General features: G+C 37.2%; 1 protein-coding gene across 3 annotated transcripts in view; it reads right to left on the reverse strand.

Annotated features, from left to right (window-relative positions):
• ADAMTS6 (ADAM metallopeptidase with thrombospondin type 1 motif 6) overlaps positions 1–24,751 on the reverse strand; it is a 153,059-nt gene extending 128,308 nt beyond the window's left edge. Inside the window, exons 1-6 of one of the 3 annotated variants that reach the window (XM_074166099.1) lie at positions 24,655–24,751; positions 23,501–23,865; positions 14,062–14,230; positions 8,929–9,143; positions 8,315–8,398; positions 7,668–7,813 (exon numbers count right to left, since the gene is read on the reverse strand). In XM_074166099.1, the coding sequence (XP_074022200.1) occupies positions 7,668–7,813; positions 8,315–8,398; positions 8,929–9,143; positions 14,062–14,230; positions 23,501–23,865; positions 24,655–24,751 (1,076 nt within the window). Of the gene's footprint in view, positions 1–7,667; positions 7,814–8,314; positions 8,399–8,928; positions 9,147–14,061; positions 14,231–23,500; positions 23,987–24,654 lie in introns of those variants that run through there. The other 2 variants (XM_074166098.1, XM_074166097.1) reach the window with 2 other exon arrangements.
• Between the last annotated feature and the right edge of the window lie 329 nt (positions 24,752–25,080).

Raw genomic sequence — 25,080 nt, forward strand, 5'->3', positions numbered from 1 at the left:
TTCTCTATTACCTGTGTTATCTAATTTGATTTTCTACCATCACTCACAGCCTACAGCCTCTCAGCTCACAAAAAGATCTACAGAAAACCAATGAAGGAGAGTTCTCCAATGAAATCTTTGTATGTGTTTTCCTCCCACTGAACATGCAGGGTTTGCATGCAATCTTGGAACATGGCTCGAGACCTGTTTGTATCTAAAGCAAATCATCTACACACAGATACCCTGTATTGATGTAATGGGCTCACAGTTGTTACGCTGTGTCTCTCAGCCACAGCTTCTCTTTTTCCAGTCTCGAGGTAGCCATTCCAAAGAACATGCCTTGGGGTAGTGAAGACCCACAAAATGTTTTTGACACAAGAGTAAGAATATAAGAACTGTGGTACTGGAACAATATCTAGCAACATACTAATTCTCTCAGTGGTCAGTAGCAGGTCTCTAAAAAAGGAGTGTGTGTAACATACTCTGTATAGAAAGCCTGGTACAAATACTCCTATTAAGCAAAGCACTGTGCAAACAACATCAAATACCTTACTTTACTGAAACTGCTGTAGCAGAGTCATAGTACATTTCAAGCTTGTTTGGAGTGTTTTCCAAATACATGATTTTGAATATGCAGACAGATTTTTCACTTACACCCCTTTAATCCCCTGAAAACAAAGAGCTATAGGGAATTCAGTGTTATTATTTGGAAAGGGGGCTCCTCGCATTTTAAGTATCTGCAGAGACAGCCCCTAAGGGCAACATATACATGTCAGCTTTGCAACCCTCTCTCTCAGACGAGTAATCTTACACACAGACCAAGTCAATGGATAACCTTACAATTTTTTCTATCAAGGAAATCAACTAAGGAAAAACAGCCTCCTGTCAGGGGCTTAAATTTACCACAAGGAACTCCAGTGGAACAAGTTGAAAGGCTGCATAAAAAACAAGGGTGAAAACACTTAATGGACTAAGAGTCAAGGAAGTAAGAAGCGAACACATACAACTGACATCAGAATTACTTCTTGAAATCAGAGCCCTTCTCATTAACAGAGGAAGAAACTGCAGGATGAGGATGGGAGTCAGGGCTTCATGGGAACAGAAACACTTTGGATATCTAAATTTATTGGACAAGGCTAGGAAATTGTCCTGACAGAACAATGTGAGAGTGCCTTGTACAGAAAAGAAATCTTTGCAACAGGTTAAAAAGCCAAGAAAAAAGTGGAAAAGTGCCTCAGAAAAGAAGCATAACAATCTTGGACCTGCAGGAGGAAAGGAATGTGCAGAGTCCTGGCTGGCCCTACCCCACTAGCAAATGCCTTAACTAGTACAGAACCTGACGGGAAACTTTTACTTGTTATTGCAGAATAAAAGTATATTACTAACCTATAAGCAACTGACATGCAAAAGGGCAACTGCATCCATAAAATACATTTCCTTTTAGGACTGTTATCGGGACGATGCAACTACCAAATTATCCCCAGCTGCCAAAAACGCCTTAATGTTATGGAAGAAAAAAAAAAAAGACATGATTGTGGTCAGCTCTACACAGGTATGCAAAATGAAACAAGAAGCTTTTTGCCCATCTCAAGTATCTACAGCAATGCCAGAAACGTTGCAATTCTTTAGGTTAAGAACCACAGGATTTACAGGAGTTTATGACTGCTGCCATATACATGTACCTTCTACCCCCTTGGAAAAACTGGCAGCACTGGTCTGCACAGGGGATATTATCTCACAGACAAACGAAAGAGAGTATACCTTGCCCATGAGGGCACATGAATGAGTAAATGACTAACTGAAGCATTGTGAATTTATTCTTGAACATACACAATAAACGTAAACTAGTTCTGTAAAATGCTAATGCCTCCCATATGGGCTTCAGCAGTGTTGCTGGAGACATGCTGCATACTAATACCAGGGTTAATGCTAACAGCAGCCATACCACACTGCTTAGCAATACACTTACTGAATTACAAGTATAGCGGTATCTGGCAAAAATACAAGAGTCTGTATTAAGAAAGACCTCATTCACTGTCTCACAGAAATTAACATGTACAAGCCCATTTAAAACCCAGAGAAAAACTACACCATCCGTGGTACTGAACATTTTTACTGACACCAGTCTAGCCTACAAATCAAGGTATATTTGGCTTAATCAATAAGAACATCTTATGGCCCAGAAGCAAATAAAGATTCCTCCAACAGAGTACATCAATAAATTGTTGCTAAAGCAGTAAACCACTTGTAAAACTAACTTGAGTGGACTCCAATCCAAGTAAAAGATGTTTATATTTCAAGATATTTTAAGTCATTAATTTCAGAATCTGTATCTACATATGTGCATCTCTAACAGTGTACCAGAGGGGAGAAGGAAAAAAAACAAACAAACAAACAAACAAACAAAAGAAGATGCAGGTTTACAGTCTCAAAACCAAAACTTTATGAAGTTTTTTGCATGGAATCACTTATGTTTCTATAAAACCACTACAGCTGCCTCAAAGAGATCTTAACGCTTTGTCAAGCAGAGCGCATTTCCGTTTTCTTTTTAAAAGATATTAAAAAAACTCTTGGTATGTGATGCTACCAACAGGAGATGACATTTCATGCAATGACTTTTGAGAATTGCTATCTCTTTAAGTGATTAAGGTTTCAAATGTTTCTCTGTTTAAAACATTTGTCTCTCAAAGACCAAGTTCTGCCCCTTTAGAAATACACACACACACACACACACACATATATCTCAACTTCCCTCTGAAACTTTCCTCTCTATGGGCTGTTTGTTATGCCCTGTACTTGATCTACTGACACACCAGGAGGCAAATTAATAGCTCTGGGTCTTCCAGCAGAAGAAGACTCCATTGCAAGTTTAGAGAGTCAGTCACACTTGCCATTTGTGGACTACTTATTACCTGGACAGATCAAACTAACCATCTTGAGCTATACAGAAATGTAGTACTAGAGGGTACTTTTACACTCTCAGGGTATAAAAGAAAAAAAAAAAAGACATTTTAAAAATGTTTTCATCTTCTCTCCCACCCATCTACGAAGTGTAACCTAGAATGCAACCCTCTGGCCATTACCATTCTGTGCAGGTGGACAGGACACAGAATAGTTTTGTTCTTTATGTATATGTTTGCAAGTTAACCAAGGTATTGCTAAGAAATTCCGTAATTCCTCCTTTATGATCTATAAGATCACAAGAAGGAAGCAACTGATTGTAATGGAAGGGAAGCTGGGTTAAATGTTCTTCAAAATAAGTAACAATACTCTAGTGATTGTGACCTCTGACAATACCATCGTGACCTCTGAACATTTGTGTTTTTAAGGTAAACCGTGGAGACTATTTCTTAGGGAGTTTCTGAAGAAATGAAAGAGGAAGGAGGCTACCAATGAAGATTTATATATATATATATATTATATATATATATATATATGGAAATAAACAAGACATAACTTCAAAAAGGGAAATAGATACTTCGATACTGGGGATAGGATGCACAAGGAAGAATATACAGAGACTCCCAAAACCTACACTGAGTCTTAAAATGATAAATTTGAGAACCCGACATTGTACTAAAAAGTAAAATTACCACATCCGTGATGCAGGAATACAGGAACCAAATGCAAAGACTACATTTTGTCTACCAAAAGACTTAAGAGAATCATAAAGGTTTTCTCCTACTTGTATTGATTTGCAATATAAAAGAATTTTAAGGGTTCACTAGGCTTATCTAAAGTCAAGTCACTTCATGGAAAAAAGAACATCTTGTCCTAACAGCATTACATTTTCAATCAACTTCATAATTAAAACCGGTCTGCTTAGTATTTTACTTTCACTTGCCCCCAGTAACCCAATTTTGACAATTACAGGATAAAATATTAAAGTTTGAGACTTAAATATAGTCTCCAACAGAAAAAATCTAGATGAAATTTCAAAGATTTCACTATAAAAAAAAGTTTCCATTTTAGAACATTAATTCTGTCACAGTCTTATCCGCTAATAACATTAAGCACTTAAGATTCAGAAAATACAAACAAAAGTTCTGTAAATGAATAAAAGAAGGCAAAAGCACAGTAACAGACACAAAAGTATTGTCAGTGTTCTAGGCAATTGATATTCTTGTTATACAAAGTCACCCAGTATCCCAAGACTCTGTATGAGGCCTATTACCTAGCCATGGGTTCCCATTATAAGAAGGTATCTAATTCTTGCTGGTTTCAGCAAGAATTTCAGCAAGATTTCAGGGATGCTCAGAAGCTCTCCAGTGAAACTGAAGAATGACACTTTTTCTGACAATAGTATCAGGAAATGTTCCTGCTAATTATCATTTTTATGCCTACAGCATAAAGTCTGGCAGCATTAAAGAAGTTAAACCAGTCCCAATACTCACCATCGCGAGTTAGGAATGCACACTATTTGTGTTATCATATTTGTGCAAGTAATACCCTACTTCCACCACCACAATTTTGCTCTCCTGACTGGGCATCAGGCTCTCACCTGCCTTACTTTTTGTTATCAGTTTAGAAGTCTTCTGCAATTCCCTACCCACTCAGTAAAAGAAGTCCTCTGCAGACTGCTCTGCAGGAGCGCGACAGAGAAGCCCACACACCAGGCACACTGAACACAGCGCAGGCTCTTGTCCAAAAACTGGTGGCTTAGCAGGCCTGGTAACGTCTCCACGGAAGTTACTTGATCAGCTTGGCATAACTCCATGTCAGTGAGGCTACCTAGTTTTAGCATACAGCTAATTTAGGGTACAAAAGTCTGCGTACGTTGGTCAGGCAGACACCCCCAGGGAATCAGCACCCTTAATACTGGGGTTTATTTTACAGATCGGAGCATGCCGTCTTTGCAAGTGTCACGGTGGCAAGCCATCTGTTCCTAAGAAAAGCTGAGGTGCTGTTTTCATTTGCATGGATAAAGATAATGACTCCTTTCTTAACAACTTTGTCCCACTTTTCAAATAAAGATTGTTGTAGTTGCAAACTTAAATGCTCAGCTAGGTCTAAGTAATATTTTCAAATAAATTGATTACTTACTGAAAAATCTGGTTTTGATCAACACAAAACTATCCACCATGTTGAACTGAAGCTTCCCTACTTTCCATAAAATAGCAATACATACAATAACCAAAAATGGTTCCAATGTCAAATTCAATGAAAAAGTAATTACCCCATACAAAGCAGAGCAGCATAAGTGGGACAGATTCAGGAAACTGGTTTCAAAACACTATTACAGTGGCTAAAAGATAACTTAATATTTCATAGCATAGGTTCAAATTCCTTCAGGTAGAAGAGTTTAATAAAGACCTCTCCAACATCTTAGGAGTTTAAAGCACTGTAGTAATACCCTTCTCTTTCACATATAATGCATTAATTGTGGTTCATCAGGTGAGAGACAGATAATAGAAAGAAAACAAGTATATTACCATTTGAGAAATTAATTTAGAATTACTTAAAGTTAATAGATTTACATTTTTGTATTAATATAAATTTATCTTTGCTCATTCCAACCTAAAAAAAGAAAAATGCGTTCTTCACATATGCTGATACACTTTATTAGTAAGAGCCAGCATAGCTAGCAATTTCATTAAAAGTCTGATTGATCCATTCAAATTGATTAATGTAGCCTTTGGGATTATTTTTAGAAATTACAATTATAAAGAGAGAGGAATATAAGCATTCTATCATGAAAGCATATATAACTCAAAAGTTCAGCAACGCTGAACACATAGTGTCTGCTTTTGACCCTGCAGACACTATGCTGGGGTACTTTCTTGACTTAAAATATAGGTATATATTCAGAAGTATAAACTTCTTAGAAGTAAACTCGGAAGTTATTTTTATAACTCTTACATCCTTTTTAAAAGATAGAGTATAAAAGTCCTAAAGAAGCTCTGCAGCATACTTACACAATTACTAAGCCTCCATAATGAAAAATAAAACAAGTCCTTCATATTTACTATTACTTGCTGGAAAAACTTAATTTTCAATGGGTATTACTCACGTTCTCTGAAAAATTGCTCTGTTTGCAGTTAAAGGCCGCAAAGTTAGCCGTAACTTAAGCCTTCGTCTGAAACAGAACTGTTCATAACTACGCTGGGAACATCCTACAAGAGTGGGGAAGCCAGTCCCTGTATACAGTAAATATACAGTAAAACATACTAAAGGACAACACTGAAAGAAAATAACAACTGTGCTTTGCAGTGCCAGAATAACACCAACAAAACTTCAAGTTATTCAGCCATATTAGTAAAAATATAGTACTGCCAACACAGTTTATACATACATATTGAGGGGCTTCAACTGACAACCACACCACCTACGGATTACCCTTTTTAAGTCATTGCCTAAATTAAACCAGTAAAAGTTTGATGTGTAGCACTGCTGTAAAGATGTATATTATTTCACCTGTGAGCAGCCCTAGTGAAGGAACTACTTGTATGCAAAAAATTGAGCATAAACAAAGGCTATTGTGAAAAATCAAGATCTTAGAATATAACCATATTTTAATTTTGTTCCATTTATTTTTATTAGAGACTTTAATATTAGTTTTTAAACTTCTTGGACACATTCCAGTTGTTACTGTGTAGTAACAATGACCATGTGTAACAATTGCATTTGAAATATGAATACAAAAATACATGCAAGAGATTTGTTAGCTCTTCTTTCCTCTCAAAAATAATTGTTTCTTATACAGAACAAAATCATCAAAAACTACCCAATCAAAAAAAAAAAGAAAGTGCCACTTTTACATCTTTTGCACAAAACTCCAGAAAAGACCCATCATTTTAATCACTATTTTAAAATTTTCTGCAGTGAACACAAAGATTCCACAAATAGGTCACATACAAAGCAGTACAGAATTTGTCCTGGAAAGCAGAAACTATAATGAAAAGATCCTAATCCAAATTAGTGCTGCTGCACCTGCTGCTATTTAAACAAAATAGAAAAGAATAAATAGTGTCCTTACACAAGGGGGAAACTGATCTCCTAATAAAGTACAGTTGCCTACCCATAACTGCAAAGGACAACAGGAATACGTTTATCAGGATTGCAAGATTACAGTGCAAGCTTTGTTGAATTTACCACAGTAACAGTGGAATAGAAGCAAACAATGGGCATATATGCAGGCTTTGAAACTACCTATTAAAACTGTCAGTTCTCATCTTAATTAAGGATAATAAATCAAAACGGCTATAAAGCAGATTCTCACATTGCCTGAATCTCCAAGAATCTGTTTTTCAGCAGAAATACTATTACAGTAGTTGAGGTTCTGGCTTGAAATTCTTATAAAAAACATTACATATAGTTAACAAAATATTTTCCACAATGTTTTGTTCTCCATAATCTTATGAATTCTTTTCAGTCATAAAATTATAAAATGTTCAATAGGATCCATCTGTTCTACTGGAATACTTTGCATTACCAATTATGAAGTGAAAATAACAGCAGAAGCAAGTCATTTGCAGATCTTACTTTTCCAAATTCTTAATCTATAGTTTAATAGTCTGATATATTTAAGACAACCCATCTATTAATTTTCCTCCTCTTAGGATTATCTGCCAATTATATTCTTTAAAACTAGCCTATATGTATGTATGTATGTATATATATATATATGGTAAAAACAAGAAAGCTACAGAAATAAAATAAAATAAACACAATACTTATAATGACCATACCTAGTAATAAGAACCGCATTATCATGGTGGGCAATCCCATTTTCTGGAATGGTGTTTCCATCACTTTGGTGGGAGAGAATGGATTTCTGCCACTTACAGAAGCTATCGAGGGACTTGTCTGCATGGTGGTTTATCTCCAAGTTTGGCTGCAATACAACATGCATACCAGAAATGTTCCAAACAAATTACTAAGGTCAGTTGTTAAGTCTTTTGAAGACTAAAATGGGACTATAATTAGAAGCAGTGGTTTCTAGGAATAAACTCTTCTTGCCAAATTTTATCTCTGTAAAATCTGACCCCAAGTTCAGCTGTGTATTACTGAACAGGCATTCTTTCTGCTCCAACTTTATTAATGATTATGTCAATACAAAAAAAATCAGAATATCAAAATATTGATCTAAAAATAAAACTGACATCCCCGAAGGTGTACTAATATTCACGTGAAGTAAAGAACAAGTATCTTTGAGATGATACATGAGGAATATTCCTTTGAACAGTTTCATCTTGATTAAAGTAGTGAAAGATTACAAGATAGGTTTTGTACCCAGATGCAGCAATTTCAAGCAATAATTAAATGAAATCTATATTACACAATAATGTGACTTGTATTGCAGGGATATATAAAGCTTAGCTCCAACAGCTCTTACCTGATCTTCAGTAAGGACAATTAAACGTGTCACTATAATATTCACAACGTTTCCTAGACTGGAATCACGATAAAGTTTGGCAACCTGACCTCCAGAAAATAAGAAAAGGCACAAAGTCAGACAAGAAACACTACTTGTTTCCTAAATGGTTAAAAATTAAGCTATTTTCTTGCTCAGTGTAATTCCATAATGTTAATTATCATTATCACGTGAATAATAGTTATTTTTGTACCAAAAAATGACCATTCAGTAAAATGAATTCCTTGGCTCACACTTTTAAATGAAAACTGTATATATCGTGTTTCACAGTTGATCCAGCACAAGGACCATTTAGACTGTTGACTTAAAGAGAATAGAACTGTATAATCTAAATGTAATCATATGAATCTAAAATTAAAGACAAACAGTTTAAAAGTGATCACAGCGTACTTCTTGACAGAAACACTACTGCATTTTTCCCACGATGCTAACATTTGCCATCTTTCAACTATTAACTCCTGCAAGCTGATACATATTTTGAAGCATTATTCATGCCAATAAATAAATACTTTACAGTCACTTTATCATCTCAGTACATCCATATTGATATGAACACAGAGAGGGATGAAACTTACAATATTCATTACACTCAAAATGTAGTGCTCAATGTCCTTGCGACCATGGTATCCCACCATCATTTTGTCTGCTACTACCAGCGTTTCCACAAACCGTTCAAGGCTTACTGATCTCTTCTGTCGACTATGACTACTTAACGTGTCATTGACTGGAAGCGAAGTTGGAAAAGCAGATGCATCACTCATCCACCAAGGTTTACCGCTTCTTGTGAGGTCTTCTAGGAACCAAAAATAATTAAATACTTCAGAAGGGTCACTAGTAAAATTCATTCAGATGTGGCTGATTTTATGTTAAGATTACCATCTTCAAGCTTCTAAAAAAAAAGCCTTTCTTGAAGCAAAGAAAAATTAAATTTATTATCTAATTTTATTTGACTTTATTTTGAAATACCTTATATAATGGAAAACCAACTTTGAGTTATAATATTTTCAACTGTCATAGAATGGTTTGGGTTGGAAGGGACCTTAAAGATCATCAAGTTTCAACCCACCTGCCACGGGCAGGGACACCTCCCCCTGACCAGGTTGCCCAGGCAACTATGCTTACACACCTTAAGAGTTTTTTCTCCAAATAAATGAATTTTCTCTTCAGAAGGCTATCAGATTATGTTTTATCTACCTCATGAGTTAACAATAATGGAAAGTGTGAAATGGCCTGACATGGGATAATTGCTGTAGTTATTTTTAACCCTAATTTTAATTGAAATATGTTGGTTCTTGTACTTCTTTCATGTAAATATATAGAAACAGTATTTCTTGTATGCAAGAAATTGATGATTAAAAATCCAAACAGCTGTAATTATCATCAAAACAAATACTACAGTCTTACTTTGAATTTGAATTCCTACCCTCAGGTCAAAACTGAACCCGCCCTTCCCTGCAAAACTGGCTTTTTTGTGTTATTAAATATCCCTTCTCCACAAAGGCCCACACAGATCTCAACGTTAAATTTATCAAAGTATATTACTGGGCTGGTTTTATTTAAGTAGGATTTCAAAATATCTAAGGAACTCTTGCTAATTGCACAGGAACATAAGAACATTAACAGTTAGTTACTTTTATAATTGTCTGACAGGGCTGCTCAAGTAAGCAATTTCTGAGATACATCCTTAACTCTACTAAAAATGGGTTCCGCTAAGGATCAGTTCAGATAGGACCAGTACCTTCCATGAAAAAACAATGCTTTATGTAATTCAACTAAGCAGGCTATGGTCAAAGAGCAATAACTTCACCACAAAGAACGTATATTCAACTCAAAACCAGGAATACAAAGCTTCAGCATTCCCACTGTTGCAGTGTTTCATAATTTTTGAGGCCACAACGTTGGCTTTAAAATGTGAATGTGTTAGAAAAGTCAAAAAATGAAAATAAACCTGGTAGTTGAAAAAATGCCAGTAACAAAACTGTCCCCATTCTGCAATGGGTATAATCCATTCTAAAGAACTGTATCCAGTATTAAAACCTGTTGAGGATTCTATAATGAATAGCACGCTTTTTCCTATTTTTCATCTCTACTGTAGGAAATTCAAAGTTGCTATAGTTGTTCAAAGATTTTCATGTCACTTAAGCAGTGATTTAGGAATGTCTGGCATTTTCTCTGACAGCTTCTGTGCTAAAATTTTAAAAAACCCACTCTTCATTTTAAAATAGCAAATGGTGATATCTGAGGTTTCTGATGCTCTGAGAACCCTAGGAGGACTTTAGAAATGCAACACTGTTTCCACATTCATTCATAATTTTTCGCTCAAAGATGCAAATCTATTTTAAACATTTGAAAACTGATGAGCTCATGCAGAAAACTTTCAGAGAAAAAAGGAAAATATTATTTTGGACTCATCTTGATACCGTTTTTCAAACAAAGGTCTCAGAAGGCTTCACAAAAACAAACATTTCTCCTTTCCTTATCAGATGAGAAGCTTAGGCTTCAGCTGGTCTCAGAGTTATGGGAAAGCTGGAAAAAATCCTGAGTACTTAGGCTGACATTTCAGGATCTATCAATGCTTACGCTATTTTACTTTAAAAAGACTAAATAATGCTGCCTGAATTTTCTTTGAAAAGCTAAAACATGTCAATAAAAGTCTGTCAATATATGTAACAAAAATAGGTCTGTGAGAAGTTATGTCATTTTTCCACCATATTCCCAGATTAAAAATAAATAAATAAATAAACTTTATTAGCATCAAACATAGCTATCAGAAAGTAAAAAAAAAAAAGGCAAAAATGGAAAGAAAAAAACTGCAGAAAAACACTGTAATTAACTCCAAAATAATGACTAAAAAAGCAGGGAATTAGGTTTTAAATTGCAACTGAAAAGAAATCCAAATGTGTGTAGACATGGAGTTCACACATATGGTACACAAGCGTTCCTAAGTCAGTCCTATAAAGATGTTAGGTGGGGGTGAACATGGAGAGAGAGGAGAGAACACAAACAGAAAAAGATCTCAAAACGCAACAGAAAGCTACTTATGTAAGATGCAACTATGACACTATTTTGAACTGAAGCACTTTGTGCTGTTTTTTTTCTTACTATTTTAACATTTAATGTTTATACTGGTTTTTTCATTTTAGAATACACTGACTGTAAAGTACGGCATAAGTAAAACCACAACGTAACGCAGCATATAGTAGAGCCATCCCTAACTAATCTGCCACTTTGCAGCTTTCATGTCAACTTTTGATGTTTCTCAATCCTATCCAAACACACCGTTCTGCAAGGTAACCCATCGGCCTCAAATCCCATTGAGGCAATTGGAATTTGACAGTGCTCAACTTCTTACCAAGGCCTTAATGATTTCAGCTATATTTAATGAAACATAGTTAACTTGGTGACGATACATGCATGAAATAGTAATTTAACACTGTTTAAACATTCTTACATCTAACTGTTTAAAATCTAATTTAGGTTATGAAAATCTATCCCATGTTCTTATCTGAACCTCCCTACCCCTTCAATTCTTCTCTTCTATTAGCAATCATAATTCTACTATCTACTACATAGTCCATCACGTGTTCATCCCAACCAATTCTGATCATCCTTCCACCAAATTCCCCATCCCACTTTCTATCAATTGTAGTAATTTTTCTCAGAAAGGTCAGAATTAACACCTCCCTTGACTCTATCAACTCTTCAAAATCCTGACCACTTCACAGATACAGAACAGGTACACGATAAATTTAGGTCTAGATTACAGTAGGGGAGACTTGCCAGACCATGCATAGTGGCACAGCTACACAAGCAGATTCCTACCAGCATATTACACTGGGAAAACTGTTCTGAAGGTAAAGCTAAAATCCATCTCCAGACAAAATAAATTATATACTGGCAAAAGGCAGCTACAGGTTTGTTATGACAGCATTTTAAAACACAAAATTGGGCTGCTCAAAACTTCCAAAACCAGTCAAAAGCCCCAAAGATTTATTTTACTAGCAAAATAAGTTATTACTGTAAACCTAGCTTTAGTCCTAGGGTCTGAAATCTGAGAAACTGAAAACTAATATTTGATTCTACTTTTTAGATATTCTGGGGTTGCTTTGGATGCCATGTCACTTTGGAATAAAGCTGCAACAGTGAACAGAAAGCAAGTTTAAAAGATTTTGATACCCATGAGAAGAACATTAACATAGCGAGTCATCTGGAAGGCAGCATCAAATATGCAAAGGAATAAATGCTAAAGATTACTGCATGTTTCATAAAAAATGCATGCAACTATAATCCATACGACAGATATCACCAGAACGCCTGAAGGCAACCTGACCAAACTAGCTGCCACTGCTTCATCCTCAGCTGGAGGAGAATGACTTCCTAAGCAATAAACTAGAAGATAGTGTCTGACAGAGGCCAACATCCTTTCTTTTTTTCTAGGGATATAATAATGGTAAGAACTGCACCATCCTACATTTCATAATCCTTCCACTTATTTCAAGAGGCTTAAGTGACAGCTTTCCCCACAAAATGAACACACATCAGTACTCTTATTTTACAATCAGTTTGCAAGCAGTACCAGTTAGGAGAGTTGTTTTGCAACATTAGAAGTACATAGATGGAATAATGCTTCCAAACTAAAACCGAAGTTACATACATGAAGTCTGATGTTCCCTAAAGACAGTTAACTGAAACACTCAGGAAAAACTGTCTCCCAAGCATGGGCCTTTGTAGACAATCTGTACTGTAAGTTTAGTCAGCTGGTGCCAGTAAAAGTTACAAGCTCCAAAAGAAGTTGAAATAAGTTACATCAATGAATGGTGATACTATTTTGGTTTAAGATTAGTATTTGTCAGCCTGCTCTGTGCACTGAATCTCATGGAATAAAACTGTCCATGACTGAACTTTTAATAACAAGCCATTTCTGAGACATAAAAAAATGACAAGGTTTGGACATTTTTCTATTATGTAAAAAACCCATTATTTTAGTGCTTTAAAATAACTTGTCAGATTTACTCCATGCTGTCCTCAGAAGTTAGTTTGTTTTTGGCTTCAGTTTAAGCAAGTGAAAATCATGTCAAAGAGTACTTGAAAAGCATATTTGTGGAAGTTAAAACTGCTTTACAAGGAAAATATCTCTCAATCAAAACTATAAAACCCTTCCTATAAGGAATGTGTAAATCACATATTCAACTATTATGGAATAATGTTAACCCACTGAACCAAAAGCCACTATCAAAACACAATAAACCTCCATAAACAAGAAAGACGTGGACTCCAATTCCAAGTGTATTACTAACCATAATACTAATACATTTATTGCATGTCAAGTCTCCTCAAATGAGATGAAACACTTACTAAGCATTGAGCTGTAATACTTAGCACTCATACATTCCAGTTGGGGAACACAGTCCATTTGTAGCACATTTTGAGGAAGCCTGTGCTCATTACTACCACTGTATACAACACAGGCATAAAACAAGACTTACTCCCAGTGTCTCAGTTTTTAAAGACATTATATCTGAATCTGAAAAAAAAGCAAACCTACTTTTCAACCAGGCACACTGCATCACCCAAAAGGTGATAATTCCTAAAAGCAATGATTCCCATTGCTACATTCTCCACTATGTCTTATATGCGAACCAAGCAAGAGTTTAAAATACATTTCAAGTTACAATTTTTTAAAAGGATTGACACTCATACTCATTTACCTGAGACTCCACAGTGACTGTGGTCATAGAGATGTTGCTGGTGCATGGTAGATTTTTTGTATATAACATGAGGATGACCATTCTCATAATTATAGTTACTAGAATCTTCTGTTATATTCTTTAAAGGCTCAATAAAATACTCTTCATCTTCTGTAGCAATGACTCCATGCTTAAAGAAGAAAATAAGAAAATTAAAACTTGCAAAAGACAACATAAAACTCCTATTAAAAAGGTTAACGTTAAAAAATATTTTACTGTCATCTATCTCTTTGAAGAAATCCACAACTATAAATCAAGACAGAAAGCAATACATGAGCCAGCTCTCCTCCACTGATTTTAGTGGGAGCCTATAAGCAATACAATGGGAAAAGAATAAAAATATCATTGCCCTATTTCTGGATTTTTTTTCCCATCATTTTGGTGGATGTGGTAAGAAAGCAAGAAATATTCTTGGTTTATGACAAATAATCTCTTCACAGAGATTTTCCAAAACTACATGATTCATATCCATTGAAAGTGACACCAAGCCAAAATGGCCTTGCACAACTTTTTGCCTCGGTCTTCACTGCCAACATCTCTCCTCACACCTCCCAAGTTGAAGGACTGCAAGACGGGGACCTGGGGGACAAAGTCCCTCCCACTGTAAGTGAAGACAAAGTTTGAGACCACCTGAGGAACCTGAACATGCACAAGTCCATGGGAACTGATGAGATGAATCCCAGAGTCCTGAGGGAATTGGCTGATGTGTAGCTACCAAGACACTCTCCGTGACATTTGAAAAGTCATGGCAGTCAGGGGAAGTCCCTGGTGACTGAAAAAAGGGAAACATTGCCCCCATTTTTAAAAAGGCTTGAAAGGAGGACCCCGGGAACTACCAACCTATCAGCTTCACCTCTGTGCCTGAGAAGATCATGGGACAGATCCTTCTAGAAGCTATGCTAAGGCACATGGAGGACAGGGAGGTGATTCAAGTCAGCCACCATGGCCTCACTAAGGTCAAGTCCTGCCTGACCAACCTAGTGGCTTTCTACAATGGAGTGACTACATCAGTGGACAAGGGAAGAGCTATAGATATCATCTATCTGGACCTCCGCAAGGCCTTTGACACGATTCCCCACAGCACCCTTCTCTCTAAGTCGGAGAGATACAGATTTGATGGGTGGACTGTTCGGTGCATAAGGAACTGGCTGGATGGTCACATCCAGAGGGTCAATGGCTCGATGTCCAGATGGGGAGAGATGACAAGTGGTGTCCCTCAGGGATCTGTATTGGGACCAGTGCTGTTTAATGTCTTCATCAATGATATAGACAGTGGGATCAAGTGCACCCTCAGCAAGTTTGCGGATGACACCAAGCTGAGTGGTGTGGTCAACATGCTGGAGGGACGAGATGTCATCCAGAGCGACCTGGACAAGCTAGAGAGGTGTGCCCGTGCAAACCTCATGAAGTTCAAACAGGCCAAGTGCGAGGTCCTGTACGTGGGTCGGGACGGTTCTTGCTATCAATACAGTCTGGGGGAGGATGTGGTAGAGAACAGCCCTGTGGAAAAGGACTTGGGGGCACTGGTGGATGAAAAGCTGGAAATGAACCAACAATGTGCACTTGCAGCCCAGAAGGCAAATTGCACCCTGGGCTGCATCAAAAGAAGCATGGCCAGCAGGTTGAGGGAGGTGATTCTGCCCCTCTACTCTGCTCTCATGAGACCCCACCTGGAGTACTGTGTCCAGCTCTGGAGCCCTCAGCACAAGAAGGACATGGACCTGTTGGAGCAGATCCAGAGGAGGGCCATGAGGATGAACAGAGGGCTGGAGCACCTCTCTTATGAAGGTAGGCTGAGAGAGTTGGGGTTGTTCAGCCTGGAGAAGGAAGGCTTTGGAGAGACCTTATAGCAGCCTTTCAGTACGTGAAGGGGGCCTACAAGAAAGCTGGGGAGAGACTGTTTGCAAGGGCATGTAGCGATAGGATGAGGGGTAATGGTTTTAAACTAAGGCAGGGTAGGTTTAGATTAGACATTAGGAAGAAGTTCTTTACAATGAGAGTAGTGAGACACTGGAACAGGTTGCCCAGAGAGGTGGTGGAGGTCCCATCCCTGAAGACATTCAAGGTCAGGCTTGATGTGGCTCTGAGCAATCTGATCTAGTTAAAAATGTCCCTGCTTACCACAGGGGGGTTGGACTAGATGACCTTTAATGGTCCCTTCCAACCCAACACATTCTACCACGCTGGTAGATGCTTAAGATACATTGCATCGAAGTAAAACAGCATGAAGGATTAATATTAGAACATATATTCAGAGAAACCATTCAGCATTTTACATTCAGCTACTTAATTCCAAAACTGAGCTAGTTATCAAAATCAAATTATTAATATTAACTTGGGATACAATATCTACACAGCATCTATTCCTTAAAAGGTCTCACCACAAATCTGGCAAATCCGAGCTGTTGCAGACTGTGCACTAGGACCTCATTCTCTATAAGAAATGAACTTTTTTTTCCCCTCATACTGCAGTGCAGAATAGTAGATATTCAATTGCCATAACTTTCGCATTTGTGAACTCAGCTTCTTCCAAACAGGAAGTGGTTTATGGAAGAAAAGGGAGATTTCAGGCCAACTGTGCAATTTCCTGAACCTTCAGCAATTAAAACTGAACTTTAGCTGAAAATCCAGTTTTGGAATCCTTTTGGATATAGAAATATTGGGGAATAAGTCCTAACAGATTACCACACCTATATTTGCTAAATAAAAAATTCTGGTATCCATATCTAGAAAATTCTGAATGTATGAACTTTCTACACCAGGAGAAAGAGCTACTCATCAGGTAGAAGTCTGGAAGCAGGAACTTCTGCATTCATATCCTGATTTGATGAATCATGAATTTCTGCACCTTTGATCTGTAAAGCAAGTGCTATGCATGAGCCTTTTTAAAGGGGTTATTTTTTTTCCTCCAATGAGACCTCTATGATCAGCCATAAGACCACTCACTCTATATCTGCTCTAAATATCCTAGAGCTGTTTCTAAGATCAGGTCTTGCCATTGTACTCTTGGTCAAAGCTCTCATCCTGCTGCTGTTTTGTACATCAAATGCCTGCTGTTCTTCACTCCCAGAATAACTGGATTTCGGTAACAACATAAAACTTACAAAATAAAAAATCCTGTATAACACATCAGAAAGAACAGTTCTCTAAATATAACCCTATTATAAATTTTGATAATATATGTATGATCAGCTTTCAATTACACATTCCTTGCACAGTGACTATAACAGTAAGTGTTCCTCTTCACTGCTATTTTTCATTATGAACTCAATTATTTACTCAAGAAGGCAACATCGGGGTCTATATTCACCTGGAAGATGCTGGTATCAAATTCGTCTCACAATGCCTCTTTGTTACTTGGAATCTAAGATTTTACTAGAAAATAAATCATTTACTGCTGCACTGCTGCTTAAATAGTCTGGAAAACACAAACAAAATCGTAACTGGGTTTGCCAGATGTGCAGAAAGAACCTTGACAGTCTGGACTGCATCCAGTCTGGATGTCAGACATCTGGGTTCATGCGAATCCTGAGTCATTTTATGCTCTGGTATCATGTTCCCAGAAGAAGAGAGTCCTGCAGAGTGGTTCTGGCCAACACCATCAGGCTGTCTGCTTCATTCCAAGCCTGAGGAGACAGAGGTACCATCCAACCTGTGGCTCCATATCTGTAACAGAGTGGTCTTAACCTAAATCTGGTTCCTCCAGTGTATATATCCTTCATATCTGTACTCAAGTCCAGGCAGGTTAACAAGTCTAAGCATGAACGAGACATTTATACCAGATACTGAAACTGATAGTTTTAAGCAGTGAGACGACCTCAGTGGGGAGTAAGTCAATCCAGATGCCACAAACAACACTTAATTGCAGCATTAATTCTCTATACAAATCACATATTTGCAGTAGCAAATATGCAAAAACTATTATGAATGTCTGCAAACTCCGATTACAGTTCCTTCAGGTACCAGCAATGAAAAAGGTTAGCAGAGTATCACCAATTTTTCCTATGCCTAGTCAACATCTGACCTTATCTGTCCAAAAACTATGGTGGTTTAAGAAAAGAGAGATCTTAATAACATTTACTTGAGAAACTGCAAATAAATTTTAACTTACACTTACCACCAGGTAGTCAGAACATGTACATGGCCAGTTGCTGCAGCTAGCCAAGTGATTTGATAAACAATGGAAACTTACTTGCCCTGCATATGCCCTTCACATAAGCCTGGCATACATATATCATTTTAAAGTTAACATTAATTTTGCTGGCAAACTAAACTGTTTTTCCAATATTAAACTGATGCAAGTGGACTCATTCAATAGCAGTGACTGATTTTTAAGAAGCACTCCAAATCCCGTATGGAAAATGTACCTATGTCAGTGACAACCAGCATTTAATTGAGCTTAGAAAATGCATGTGGCTAGAGATACTTCCATTGAATATTCATTCAGCAATGCCTGATTAATAAATAGTGGGAATTATGCTATTATATCCAAACCAGTACTCTAAACCCCATTTTGGCTTATAACCTACTATTTAAGCAAAACACAATTTCAGTTGAAAAAGGAGATTGAAATAATGCCCTTTTAAAGCATTAAAATTGATTCTTTTTTTTTTTTAGTTTTCCTATTGTATTTGAACAGTTTGTAAATCAAACTTCCTCTCCAAAGTGTAAGAAACATCATTAAGACATAAGAATGACAAGCAAAAGGTTTTGACAAAATACCATGAATTTAAGAAACAAGCTGAATGCCCCAAGTAGGTTACGACAAGCAACATTCCCAAGATTATTATCTAAAACAGATTGTTTGAGGTTCTGTGTTATCCAATCCCACTACAGACTGCCAACTCCTGCTACATATATAAGGTCTGGATCCAGCAGTTTGACATGCTCAGACAAATCTGTGAATCCACATGGAGTTCCCCTGAATTTGTGAAAAGGAATCTTTTTCTGTCAGGCTGTCCAGCTGGGGCCTTAACCTCCTTCAGATGGGGGGGGTGTCCATCAGTCGCAGAAGCAAAATGAATTATGAAGGACAAGTGAGCACATGCCTTTTCCACACAGTACTACTGTTTTACAGTTTCTCCACGCCTTGAGTCTTTCTAGACTTTATGCTTTATCCATTTTTAATGTAAAGTATGTTTTAAGTACTTTAAGTAAAGTTTTAATGGAAACTTCTGAAAATGTGTCAGTGTTGTTCAGTATGTCTACAGCTGACTATGCACTTCAGTGTGAGGACAAAGATTGCATTAAGCTTACTGTGTTCTTAAAGATGAAAAAAATAGTGATCTGGCTTGAGACAACACATTGTGGAATCTAACAAGACACCTTGAAACTAGCACGGGGACTGCATATATGTATTATTTCCTGAATACTAAGTCTATACTGCAAATACATATCAGTACCAAAGAGAACTATAAAGACTCTGAACTACAACACTATAATTTCTGATCTTTAACAGTTATTTTATAAATAAGACATTATTTTACATAAGATTCAAAAATACCATACTATATGCAATTTAGAATCTATAAAAGTGGACGTATTCTTTATGGTAGTATCAGCTTTCAAACGAACTAATTTAAGAACAATATGAATAATTGATACATACATTAATTTAGGAATATATGAAACAAACACTAAGTCTTCCAGCAAAATAATTCGTCCTTTAACCAAGGAAGGTCATGCTTTTAGCCTCAGCCTACTTCTCGAGCATTCTTTATCATTTCTGTTCAGACAGAGACATCCGTGCTACACAGCACAAATGTTACTCACATGCTATGGAAATACTTGGGCTTTTACATTAAACATTTCATTGGAACCATAGTAGCCTCAAAATATGATTTAACTTCTCATCCATTTTCCTAATAATAATCACTTTCTACACATTTTGACATCCATTTGGCTTTTCAGTTCAAAATGAGAAAATCCACTACTGCAGAAAACTAGTTTGAGCACTCAAGACCTTTGACGCCTGGCAGAGGACAGAAGTCGGCCAGAATGCAAGTTTTGGGTTCTGCTCGATTCCACTCCTATGAGCTCCAAAACGTCTCTTTAAGACTTGCTCCCCTCAGAATCAGACAAACTTCCTTCCCTTGAGGTGAAGTTCTTCTCTCTTCAGCCAATCTACCACTGTTTCTTCTTTCCCTTCAGTATGACATACTCAGCTTAGGCAATGCCTCGGCGTTGTTGCCTTGCACCCAACATCCAAAGGCCCCAAAATACTGCTTGTTGCAGACTCTTTCATGAGAAGTCCAAACCTGCAATCCATCCACAAATGTAACATCCACTAAAGTAAATATGAGTTTGGAAGCCAAAAAGCCTGCCGGACAAGACCTTCAATTTCCTCACATGACTGCTCACTGGATTACAGAGCTTTCCTCATAACTTCAGACAATTTATAGCATAATCAGGGCCCAGCAGATGGAAACTGCTGGAATGAAACTTCAGTAAGTAGCAGCCTGTAATTCTGGGGTGCTTGGTAATGAGAAATATAGAGGGAGAGGTTGAAATGGGAAACAGCGACAGGGAAATGAACTTGACTGCTCATCATTTTTATTATAACAAAACTGAGAGAAAGCCCTCCTTGCACCAGAACTTATCTCAGATACTACAAGTGTTCTTCAAAGTCATACAACTTCTGTTAATTAGACCATGGTCTCACCTGACCACCTTGAATAACTGAACAGAAAAAAACTCTAGACATTCACTAAGGGGAAGAAATTTGACTCATTTGGCGATACTGAAGCCTAACAGGATAAATGGAATAAATGGAATACTTTTGCTTGTGAGCAACAGTCACTGTTAAAGATTACTACTTGTTTTAGAATTAAACTTAAAATGACTGACTTTGAGTCAGGTGTTAATCAAGGACTATGCAGAACATGACTGGCAGTCTCTTTCAGACCAACAATCAGATTGGAAAATGAAACAAATACCTGAAGTACGACCTATTCTGAACTTTAATTCTAAAACAAGTAACATTGTCTTCAATATTCACCACCAACTGCTTTATTAAACATGTTCTAACCAGCAGCTGTATAACAAAATGTTCATCAGTAAAAATAACTCTGTGATGGATTTATCTGAATGGAGTTGTAACTCCCATACTCAGTGCTCTGGGAGGCCCCACCAACACAGGATGACAGTGGAGTTTCTGTACGGTAGAGGATGATACAGAGCCTAGCCTCGTGCTGCACCCCTCTGCAGGATCCCTGCCTCTCTGAGAAAGAGCCTCAGATCACTCCTGTGTCTGCTTCGAGACCATGACAGGAGCCTCACATGCTTGTGGCTTGGCCTTTCTAGGAGATGCAGTGGACACCCGACACTTGTCCCAAGTAAGAGGCATGACCATGTGGAATTCGGGAGTGCCAGTCATGGTGTGCCCAGATAAAGGCTGCCTTAATCCAGACCAGGAATACCTGGAAGAAATATGTAAGAGCTGACTACAACTGAAAGCACTGAAAATGACAATTTAACTGGGAAGCACTTTGCACTGAAGTTAACTTACAAACACTAAGCTGACATACTGACACCTAGAACCACAGAACAACAGGCAACTTCACTCCAGTAAAACAGCAAGGCTGAGGACAGAGGGAAAACACGCAGCAATGGGAATACTAAATGTCACCTTAGGGTGTGAGGCACAGAAGGAAAAAATAAGATTCTGCTTCTCCACAACACCTTCCACGCTGCTAAATTCCTTGAAGAAAAGAAGTGCCACAAGGAGCAAGAGATGGGCAAGGCTGATATGAGAACAGGGACTTTTTCCTGCTTTATCCCACTCTTATTTTGCTAACATGAAAGGAAAACAAGATTCAGCTAAGCCAAGAGCAGGCGTTCTTGGCTCACTCCCTGGCCAAGGTCAGAGAGGAACTGAAATGAGGGCACCATGGCACTGACTGCAGGCTCTAAGGGGGGCAAACAGTCTGTGCCTCAGCCAGCAGAAACTCTGGAGATACAGAGGCACGCAGCCTTTTTTAAAGAAGCAAGTTCTGAAAGCAGGGACTTGCTCTCCATAGTATTATCAGCTGAAAAGAACTCAAAAGCAAGAATATTGAGGATATTAGCTTAAGAGCTTAAATAACTGTCGCAAAAAAAAAAAAAAAAAAAAAAATTATTACATGGGAACTGCAAAATCAGTGAAAATTGTACTAAATTCAGACATATCTGCTATAAGTCTGCATTAACCAAATGGTAATACCACACTCAATGGAACACCATTTTAACTACATTTCTTTGAAAGTGTTCACTTAGCCCTGGAAATCCCCATTAAATTCTTTTTCCTCAAGAGTACTCCAAAACATTAATATAGGCTGTATCAGGGATACCACAAGTAGCTGGGTATAATGCAACCTATCTAGGTCTGAAGCAGATGGATTTTACTTGTCAAAGATGCATTACTCAATAGCACTTCCACAGATAAATAGGAATTAGTTTAGTAAGTTTGTGCAAACTTTTTTTTCTCTGTAGCAATTAGGTAGATCTGTCCATTCTTAACAAGAAGACTGATCAGTGTTCTACTATGGTTAACACCAGAATGAATAACCATAATATATATATATATTTTATATTTTTTTACTAGAGAAATTACAGGCTCTTAATTTAGTATTTCCTAGTCATGCCCTTCTATTTTAGTACTTTGTTACTTATTTTTTGTTTGTTTTCTAATTTCTGTTGGGAATAAAAGAAGCTTTTTCCCACACAAGCACTACCATCATGTGATCAAGAGATGAAAAGTAAAAGAAGAGATGAGAATAAAAGAGATGAGAATGTCTAATCCTGCTTTTAAATGCAACTGTTTACAATTTGTCAACAGAATATCTCTAAGAAAAAGCTAAATAGTTACTTCCTGATGCTGGTTCTTGCAAAAGACATACTTTCCTCTTCACTCTTTGAATTTATAGTAGCAATGACTTCTACACCAACTGCTCTTCTGGAGTGATTCCTCTCCTCTGTTATTTACTCAAGGTTTCTAAACCCAGATTCTCAAAGGTAACGAGCAGGTGTTCAGGGCAATCAATGTCTCTCTAGAGAGACTCGGTACCCCAAAGGATCCACTGCTTCCTCCTCCCAGCCCCTCCAGCGTGCAACATTTTTGCATATTGTAAGGTTCCTAGTACAGACCTGCTCTTGCAGCCCTACTGCAGACACTGTAAACACTGACAATGTTGCCTGCTAAAGCGCTGCCCAATTGGGTCTTAGTACTTACAATTAAGCTTGAAAAAATGATAAATACTTTTTTCTCCGGGATCCAGATCAGGTTTTAGGGTTTTTTTGCACCCTCCTGTCTGCTTGCTTCCCACAGGGACTCAAAAAACTGAGATACGCCAATGAAGTTATTTTTCTGTAATTTAAAAGGGACAAGCACACTATTATATTAGAACACGTAATGTGCACTTACCAGACCATTGCAGTTGCTTAAGGCCACTTTAGTTGTACTGTGTTGGTCTTGCAAATATCCTGTGTAATGACAGTGGTCTAAAAAATCATGCTTCCATTGTGGTCCATCTTTCCCCCAGTATTCTACTGTAAAATGTCTGGACACCAAATCTGTGTTGAGAGTCAGGTTTAAATGAAAGTGCTTGCCATAGGCAGAAAGTTTAAAAAATAATTTAGATGCTGCCAGTTCTTGGTCATAAGGGTCTGTGCTCCTCCTCCTTCTTGAGGGTTTAGCATTTTTCACAGTAAAGCTGAGGAAGGCTCCATTTTGATCAACCCTTATTGGGATTGTTAGTTGGTAGTGTTCAAGGTAAGACAGGAATTCCTCTTTGTAATCACAAGGTAAGACAGTCCAGGGAGTGGGCATAGAAGAGAAGAAAATATAACAGGAAACAACAAGTAGTAGTATAAACACAAACCACACTTGGCTAAATCTCATTACCCTCATTAGTAAAAGTCATTTTCAGGTGAACACAAGACGTAGCGTTTTACTAAATAAAAGAAAACATTTTTTTCTTTCTTTTTAAGTCAAAAAAAAAAGTGTTCAGTTTCCTATTAATTTGATGTCACTGGAAATACAAACATTTTTAACTGTGCATCTTTTCCTATTCACCCAAAATATGTAAATATTTGGGGCTAAATTCTAACCTAAGAAGGACACATTCTTCCCAGTGATACCATTCAAAGAGAAAAGCTATCCATCTGCAAGAATAAACACAGTAGTAATGAAAAGTATTATATCATAAAACCATGTAAACGGCTCTTCATTTCATTGAAAAGCTAGAAATGTTAATGGATCAAGGAAGATTAGATCCTTACTTCCTGGTCTAAAAACACATTAATGTTGTTATGGCAAGCCTCTGAACTATTATCAAGTACAACATTTTACTAGATCTAATTTGCAAGGCTTTCCTACAGTTAAAAGTAGACAGAAAGAAATTAAAACAAAAAATTTAATCAGATTTGCTGTATTTAAACTTCCACAACAATGAATCATAATACTAAGAGCAGAGCCCATATGATCTCATGCATTACATAAATGCAGTTTAGAAAATATTACTCAAATAAAATGCAAAAATATATGCTTCTTGTCAGCTACAGAGGTCGGAACCCTACCTTGAGAACTATACGAAAGCCTGTTGTCACTGTGAAATTCCGATGAAACCATGACTAGGCTCAAAATCCATGTCCACGTCTTCCAAAAAATTTCCATAATTTAGAAAAACAGAAAGCTCTTTTTTGTCCTTTTTTTTTTCCCCTTGGAGAGCTAGCTGTGTGCTATAGAGCTAACTCCACTCCAGAATCGCACCATAACAGCTATATCTATTTTATACTACTTCCAATTTAGCTACTGGATGTTCCACATTTTGACAGGTATTCTTTTCCAACAACCTGTACTTTCTTCTATATCTGCAGTCATTTTCTCAATTCAGAGTAAGTATTTGTAAGATTCCTTAAGATATCAGTAAGACGTTAGACTGGATAGTTACTGAAATTGCTCCATTTCTTTTCCTGAAAAACAAAAGAAAATGAGTCAAGGCA

The sequence above is a fragment of the Numenius arquata genome, chromosome Z (assembly GCF_964106895.1).
Source record: "Numenius arquata chromosome Z, bNumArq3.hap1.1, whole genome shotgun sequence".
Taxonomy (NCBI): domain Eukaryota; kingdom Metazoa; phylum Chordata; class Aves; order Charadriiformes; family Scolopacidae; genus Numenius; species Numenius arquata.